Raw genomic sequence first — 9,169 nt, 5'->3', positions numbered from 1 at the left:
CACCATGGGAAATTCATCCTGACGGTTAAAGACAAGTCATCCCTCCAATTAGAAGGTAGTGTACTACAATCTCTATTGGATTACCCATATTCATGTGCTGACTATTGCCAACTTATTTATTTATAAGGAAACTCACTTGTATCCTCTATACAACTCCTAATGCACCCAATTCATATACAATGTAAGAGATATGGGTTGAATGCTCAAATCAATGCCAATGCATAAAAGGGATAACAAGGGGACAATCAAGTTTAACTTTGTTACACCATGTTTTGCTTTTAAGGGCCCAATCCCAACAATATACTTAAGCCAATTTATCATATGTAATAATATGTTCCACTTTATTAGTATCATTATAGTACTATAACTTTTTGCACATTCAAGAACAAATTAGTAAAACATCATGTATGAAAATTATCACAAAGTATCTAGTATTCTCTAATTTCTATAAATACATTGGCATTATTCATATCTTCTATTATATTTTCAAATTCAGCCCCCACATTTGAAATATTTTTCACAATAAATATTTTCCTTAGAGGAATAGCAAGACCTTAAAGAGAGAATCTTGGTTGAATTTCATATAATATCTCAATATGGAATGATTGCATTTCATATTGAAAATCATATATACATTTTTATCAAATCTTTATAAAATGTATGCAAGATTTTCAATATGGGAAATTCTTTTTTTCCCTTCTCAAGAAAAATTATCAAATTTATCCTTCCAAAGTAACCTATCAAAATTTTACAACTCATAAAAGGTACCTCCTTTAAAGGCTATTTATATTATAGATATAATTTTTATCACCAAAAATTTAATATGATATTATTCCACTATATATATATATTAAGGAGAATTCATACACTTTATAAAATAACTTATCTAATAACTTTAATCCCTTAATAATAATTTTGAACAAATAAATTATAAATCCTAATGCAATTTCAGCAAAACAAATATATAATTGTAGCATCGTATTATTACTTTCCAACAATTTTAGAATAATCTTAAAATAAATAAAAAAATAAGCTATCAACAATATTTAAAAATTTCCAACAAACATGCTAAGGTAAAAATGATTTCTAGATTTTAGGAAAATTTTCATTTACTTTTGCACATATTTTTTATGTAACTAGAAAGTAGTAAATAACTCAAAAGAAGTATGAGAGCATGATCTTAACTTTCTTCCAATAATACTTGATTTATTTAAATAGGAATAATACTGATGTGAAATGGAAGAATAGATAATTTTTCGAAAGTAAGAAAAAAAGAATTCTAAAACTTTCAAATTACACAAAAGACAAAAATTTATTCTTTTAAGAATATTTTACAATCTAATATCTATCAATTTTAAACACCATGTACTTTCCTATACATAAATCAAATATGTTATATTTCCACTTAGGAAGAAAAACAGATTTAGATTGTTACAAAATTTGTTATAAAGACATATAGCTTTGGTGCATAAGGGTGTTTTGGTATTTATGCAAGGTTGGATAGGGATAAGTGAGTGGTATCTTTGGACTGGGCTAATTAATTAATTAGGGACTTATATGGTTAATTAATCAATTAGCAATCTTTTTAGGCTACATTAAGTGACCCAAGCCCATGGTGGACTTAAGTCACTTAAGTCTAATAGGAAACCTATAAATACCCTTTTAGGGGTTAGGGTTTCTAGGTCTTGTCATTTTCCTTTTTCGATCTAGAGAGAAAACCCTAGCCTCTACCCTTGAGATCTTCATTATCTCATTGCTAAGATGCAAAGGAGAGTCATCGGGCGAAAAATCTTAGGTGTACGAGAAGCTTACTAAAATCATATAGGTCGCACGTATGAGAACAACACATGATGCACATAGGTTGCATGCGCGAGAATCGCACATAGTGTGCATAGGCCATGTGCACGGGATTCGCACGGGACACGCACGTGGGTAGTAGCATGAGGAAAGATTCTCCAATTTTTCTAGGCATGTTCTTCACCACAAGGAATTGATTTGGGAATATCCAGATCTAGGTATGATCATTTTTTTTCTCTAGATCTTTATTTTATAAAGGTTTTTTAAGCCATTATTTTTCGCTATGTTAGATCTAGATAGCCCTAAATATATATGCATGCACCCTATGAGATCCAGGGCATGAGAACGGAGTAATCCAGGGTTCCCAACACTAACAACACCCTTAAACATATTAGCAACATAAGTGAGATATCCTAGCAGAAACAAATTGAATCTGCTCTGAACCCTCAACGATGAATATCTCAAACATATCAAGGAGTGGACTATCTCTTACTAATTTGTGTAACCATCTAACTGTCATCCAATACATCCATCTCAAGTTCATCATGAAGAAGAACTATCTATCAAAGTTGTTATTTCAATGAAAATACTAACAATCTTCACAAGATATCTCATCTGATAAGATAAGCTATAGGTTAGTATCCACTAAACTCATCAAAAGCGCATTGTTGTCCCCAATAATATTATTGACTAACTGGGTGATGGGGATTGGTGGCAATGAATCATATGATATCTCATGTTGATTTAGAGGTCATCTACCCTACTAACAATCAATCTTTTGGCTTAATCTTGTTAATGCCTCTTGAATAGAAGTCATGGAGACTGTAAACTAATAAACTATAATATGATGAGCATCCATATCTAACTACTCTAAAACTTTGATTAATCTATCTCCAACTTTGACCTAAAAAACCAAATGTAGACCAAAACGAATAAAACTCCTATAAGGTACTAAGGGATGGAATAAAAAAACAACAAAAAAGAAGCTTAGAAGAGGCAAAAATATACTAGTCATAATGCAAAAAAGTAGTCCAAATGACAATCAAACGTGTATTGATCTTTGAGAACACCAATGGGAGACCTTAAAGAGGGAATACTGGACCCAAACTTGTGACCAATGCGACTCCAGAAGCCCACAGATGCACCAACGTGTTGGAATGAAATCCTAATTATGACTAGGCTTAACCTACAAGGTCGAGGTGGCTCTATAAAATAAAATGGGTGGGTTAAAGGGATCCCTAGCAAAAGAAACCATACCTCCCAGGGGTATGCAACCTCCTACATGCCTCTAAAGAGACAGGGTGTTTCCATGCAAGGTGCTCATCACCTCCACACATACACTACCTCACTTCCCAAGGGGTTTCCTAATAGTGAAGGCTCTCACATTTCTCAATACTCAAGGGTAATCTAAAGTGCACAATGAAGGGTATGGTTGTATCTAAAAAACCTATGATCGAAAGTTAAAAAGTAAACATAGACAAGCAATCATTCATCATGCAGGTGGAAGGGTTGTCATGCAACAAGCAGTCATGCAAAGCAGATAAATAATATACAATAAGTGTCTTACCTAAGCATAAGTGAGAGTGAATCATGCTAAATTGAATAAGAAGTCATGTGATCATGCAAGATAAGCAAGAATAAAAGCATTTTGAAATGTCAAATCAATCAAGCAAACAATCCAAATCACCTTGCCTAAAAGAGAAGGTACCCTTTAATCGATCAATTAAACACCTTATTTTCCTCAACTAGTTCAAGCTTGATCCTTAAAATCCCTAATGGAGTCACCAATTTGTGGACTAGTATTTTTTACATATGTCCCCACTTGTTGGCAAGTCACTTATTATGTGATCAACTGTCATGCTCTGGCTCCAAGGAGCATATATCAAATTCCACTAAAGGAATTACTGCGACCACATATTTCATGATCACTTGTCCTTTGGATCACCCAAGGGGATACACTACCTCAATCCTGTGAGATATCACAATGTCTTTATTGAAAATATCTGTTGCCACTAGCCTCCACCAATAGTGACCCAATCTATAGGGATATATGACCACTTTAAGATCTCACCCATAGGTCAAAGCCTCTTATTGATTTTGACACAAACTCAATATCCTCTCGAGGTTAAGAGTTCATGCAATATAATAGCTTGGTGAATCATGACAATCTATAGCCTTACGTCATGATTCACCGTAGGTTCTGTCTTAGTGTGCATTACATATACTAGTATACTCACCATGGGAAATCCATCTTGATAGCTAAGACAAGTCATCCCTCCAATTAAGAGGTAGTGCACTATAGTCGTTATTGCATTGCCTATATCCATGAATTGACTGTTAACAACTTATCTACTTACAAGGAACCAATGACTTGTATCCTCTATATAACTCTTAATGCACCCAAGTCATGTACAATGTAAAAGATTCGGACTAAATGCTCAAATCAATGTCAATGCATAAAAGAGATAACAAGGGGACAATCAAGTTTGACTTTGTTGCACTATGTTTTGTTTTTAGGGGCTCAATCCCAACAATATCCTTATGCCAATTTGACATATGTAATTATATGTTCCACTTTATTAGCATCATTATAGTACCATAACTTTTTGCACATTCAAGAACGAATTAGTAAAACATCATATATGAAAATTCTCACAAAGTATCTTGTATTCTATAATTTCTATAACTACATTGACTTTACAAATACACATATCTTCTATTATATTTTCAAATGCAACCCTCACATTTGAAATATTTTTCACAATAAATATTTTCCTTATAGGAATAGCAAGACCTTAAATAGAGAATCTTGGTTGCATTTCATAAAATATCTCAATATGGAATGGTTGCATTTCATATTGAAAATCCTATATACATTTTTATCAAATCTTTATAAAATGTATGCAAGATTTTCAATATGGGAAATTCTTTTTTTCCCTTCTCAAGAAAAATTATCAAATCTATCCTTCCAAAGTAACCTATCAAAATTTTACAACTATATATACATAAAAGGTACCTCCTTTAAAGGCTATTTATATTATAGATATAATTTTTATCACCAAAAATTTAATATGATATTATTCCACTATATATATATATATATATATATATATATATATATATATATATATATATTAAGGAGAATTCATACACTTTATAAAATAACTTATCTAATAACTTTAATCCCTTAATAATAATTTTGAACAAATAAATTATAAATCCTAATGCAATTTCAGCAAAACAAATATATAATTGTAGCATCATATTATTACTTTCCAACAATTTTAGAATAATCTTAAAATAAATAAATAAATAAGCTATCAACAATATTTTCCAACAAGCATGTTAAGGTAGAAATTATTTCTAGATTTTAGGAAAATTTTCATTTACTTTTGCACATATTTTTCATGTAACTAGAAAGTAGTAAATAACTCAAAAGAAGTATGAGAGCATGATCTTAACTTTCTTCCAATAATACTTGATTTATTTAAATTGGAATGATACTAATGTGAAATGGAAGAAAAGATAATTTTTCAAAAGTAAGAAAAAAAAAATTCTAAAACTTTCAAATTAAACAAAAGACAAAAATTTATTCTTTTTTAGAATATTTTACAATCCAATATCTATCAATTTTAAACACTATGTACTTTCCTATATAGAAATCAAATATGTTATATTCCCACTTAGGAAGAAAAGCGGATTTAGATTGTTATAAAATTTGGTATAGAGACGTATAACTTTTAACATATATAGAAAAGGATAAATCAAAATTGTAGGAAATAAAATTAATGTGGATAAGAAAAGTTAGCCTAGTTTGGTGAGACAGATGTAGAACATATTGTCTTAAAATCATTATCACCTCCTTACATGCGGTACCATGATTGATAGCAATTTCAAGATACAACCTCAATTGGCTCACAAAATATCTCCCCTATAGGCACGTCTATAGGATGATGATGAAGAACCTGCTTATGATTAAGTTACCAAAAGATATGAAGATTTAGGATGAAAAGACACATAGAAGAAATATGAGATATAGAGAAGAGAAGAATGATATGTAGATATTTTAGTATAATTTCAAAGATAAAAGTAAGGCTTTTTTTACTGAGTAAGAGACTATCATTATGTTAATAGATAATAATATTAAGGATCTTAATTGGTTAGAAATATTTAGAGTTATTAAATTACATATTAAATTGGGATTTTCTAACCATAAAAATAATTTACTTTTCAAACCAAATGAAATATATTATAATTATATTATTTTTTAAATCATCAAACTTTTAAACGTTTAAACATATATCAAATTTCCAACCATGTATACTTTTTAAAATTTATTTTAAAGATAATTTTTAAATAAATCTTTTATGAATAATTTTTTTTCTATATTAATAATAATGTTAATAAATCTTATATGAGAAAATTTTTAAAATTTGTTTTCTTTTAAGTTATTTTTTATTTTATAATATTTTTTGCAAATAACTTTTTTATTAAAAAATTATTTTATTTATTTATTGAAGTTTTATTTTTCATATTTATTTTTTTTCCTTCATTATAATATATGTAATTTCCCCTTTCTTGCAGCAATTTTACACTTGCTGCCTTTTCGTTGGACGACTTAACATTAGTGAAGAAAAAAGAAAATGAAATGACGGAATTTATGAGAGAGAACTATTTATGATGGGAGTGTTGAATGGTTGGACAGGTAGATTAATAATAATTGAGTTGCTGTTACAATCACATGGAATTCCTCTTCTGTGGCTCCGAGAAATGCACGTCAGGATCTCCTTTGGGGCTTAGAAATTGCCACAAACAACTACAGAGACGTATCTAGATAAATAAATAAGTTTGAAGGCATTGAAGCTTGACAAGGAGTTGTTTCACTTATACATGCTCTTACTGGTTATAGTTGATTACAGGTTACGTACTACTAAGTTGTTTATGGACGGCCCTTCAGGAGTGCGGAAAGGTGCATGGACAAGGGAAGAAGATGTTCAGCTAAGGACGTGCATTGAAAAGTATGGAGAGGGAAAGTGGCATCAGGTTCCTTTCCGATCGGGTATAATGGCTTCATGATATAATTTGTTTTAATTTTCTGTTTTGGAAGAAGATGTTTTCATTTTTCTCCTGTTTCCAGGGTTGAACCGCTGCCGGAAAAGCTGTAGACTGAGGTGGTTGAACTATCTAAGGCCAGATATCAAGAGAGGAAAATTCACGACCGATGAAGTTGATCTCATTATAAGGCTTCACAAGCTGTTGGGCAACAGGCAAGCTCCGTAACAGAAGTAAATCAATTACTAGGAATGTATCCTCACATTAGGACGTGAAAGCCGTCATTGTTTAACATAGGGGAAAAAAAAGGAAGAAAGAAAAGAAAAGGTTTCCGAGTAATTCTTAAATAATTTTAATTTCAATTTACAACTGTATCATTTATTTTATTTTATTTTTGGAGCACTGCCTTGGAGCCTTCTGAAATTGTATCTATCAAAATTCGTTTTTGATATCTACCAGCTTAACTTCTATTTCCATTTACTCTCTTGTGCAGATGGGCATTGATTGCTGGCAGGCTTCCGGGAAGAACTTCAAACGATGTAAAGAATTACTGGAACACCCACCTCAGCAAGAAGTTCTCTGGTAAAGCGGTTAAAGATGTAGCTGACAAGACAGCCAAAGTCACCGTTATCAAGCCTCGTCCTCGGACCTTCAATAAGAACCTATCTTATTTAAAAGGAAAAGCAGCAAAAGAAAGCTATGTCCAATCAGCAGATCATACTCTTAGCAAGCCATATTCAACGCCACCTCTGTCAGAGGATGGAATTTCATGGTTGGACAGCTTATTTTCTGGCAAGGAAGGCCATAAAGAAAGCACATGTTTCAGAGATGGATCAGGGAAGGAATCCATTTCAAGCTTCTGGGATGAGGAAATTTCAGCAGCTACGAAAGTAGGGGAGACTTTTGTTGAAGAGAACGAAAGTGACTGGAACCACTTCTCTTTCGATATGGACCTTTGGGATCTTTTAAACGCGTGATAGGAAACCATAATACAGTCATGTCTTCAAGGTTATCAATGCTTTTTCCTTTCGCTAACTAAGATATGGCTGCATGTCCAATCATAAATTCGGAAAGAATCTTATCTAAATTGCTTCAATGTCGCCCTCTCCACGTTTCCAACGAATTTCTAGTCATTTAATATTTTTCATGTGAATCAGGCCAGCACCAAAAACTTGTGGATTTAAATAAGTATTATGGTGATTTGCTTTGTTAATTAATGTGATGTTGCTGATGTGCCTCCTTTTTAGGAATTAATTCCGTATCTTTTAGAAATAAATATTTATTATGAGCCGGTATTATATTATATGTCATGACACACATCTTCAACTTTGCAACTCCAGGATACTAGTAAGTTTTATTGATAAAAACATTATTTTTTTCTTTTTTCTTTTTTTTATTAACTTGGAGCTATGACGATTGCAAAAAAACCTCCCATGTTTGGATAAGGAGTGAGTCTATCTCCCTGTGCTTGTATGAAATATGGGTAATATGGGTGTGACAAAGCAATTTAATAGGCAATAATACGAGTCTAGTCATATTTGGGAAGCTAGTCAACTTCCCCAAATATTATACTTCCTCTAGGCGCAACCTGATGTGTTTGGGTGAAGGTACTCTTGTATCTTTCTTCCTTGTGTGGTTGTGCTTGTGTGCAGACCTTTTATGCAGTGAGTCCTTTCACTACTACAAAAATAGAAAATCATGTTGCTTTAATTCTTGGGACTTTTAGAAAGTATCATTGTACTGGGATATACAATGGCACTTATAAAAAGTGTCAATGTTTGTTGTGGGTTTTTTTTTTTTTAATTCTATGGCACTTATTAAAAGCGTCATTGTTTGATGTGGCTTTTATAAGTGGAACTAGGTGTACTAGGGCGCTTTATGGCAACGTCATATATATATATATATATATATGTTCCAAATATATATACTAAAACAGTTTTCCCCTCTCTATGAGCACTTGCCAAACATTCCCTCCTCCGTTTTAGAACTCAACATACCCCAAAATCTTAGAGCTTACCACTAAGATCAACTAGTGAATAGTGACCGAATGATGAGTTGTCAAAAACCTACCATTAAGCCATTATCACATATCCCCTTTTCCATTTTCCTAAACCTCGAATTTGCCAATCGAAGTTGACCCTATTTCAAATAGTTACCAAGTTTCCCCATAAGCATCAATGCTCACCCTAGATTGGAGCATTTTAAGGAGAAACAATTGGTATTTGTTAATCATAGGTAACCTATGTGGTGAGAAACCCTTGCTTCATCCATTATTAAGCTACCCTAGTGCTTTTCTCATCAGTGAAATCCGCAATTGAAA

General features: G+C 32.0%; 1 protein-coding gene across 1 annotated transcript; it reads left to right on the top strand.

The window, feature by feature from the left end:
• The first annotated feature begins 6,657 nt into the window (after positions 1 to 6,657).
• LOC117929907 (transcription factor MYB1-like) lies at positions 6,658 to 8,103 on the top strand. Its single transcript, XM_034850350.1, has 3 exons — positions 6,658 to 6,856; positions 6,935 to 7,064; positions 7,343 to 8,103. Exons 1-3 carry the CDS (start codon positions 6,688 to 6,690, stop codon positions 7,824 to 7,826), a joined length of 783 nt encoding a protein of 260 aa, XP_034706241.1. The 5' UTR covers positions 6,658 to 6,687; the 3' UTR covers positions 7,827 to 8,103.
• Positions 8,104 to 9,169: the final 1,066 nt, after the last annotated feature.

The sequence above is a fragment of the Vitis riparia genome, chromosome 14 (genome assembly GCF_004353265.1).
Source record: "Vitis riparia cultivar Riparia Gloire de Montpellier isolate 1030 chromosome 14, EGFV_Vit.rip_1.0, whole genome shotgun sequence".
Taxonomy (NCBI): Eukaryota; Viridiplantae; Streptophyta; class Magnoliopsida; order Vitales; family Vitaceae; genus Vitis; species Vitis riparia.
This window is presented reverse-complemented; position numbering and strand designations above follow the sequence as displayed.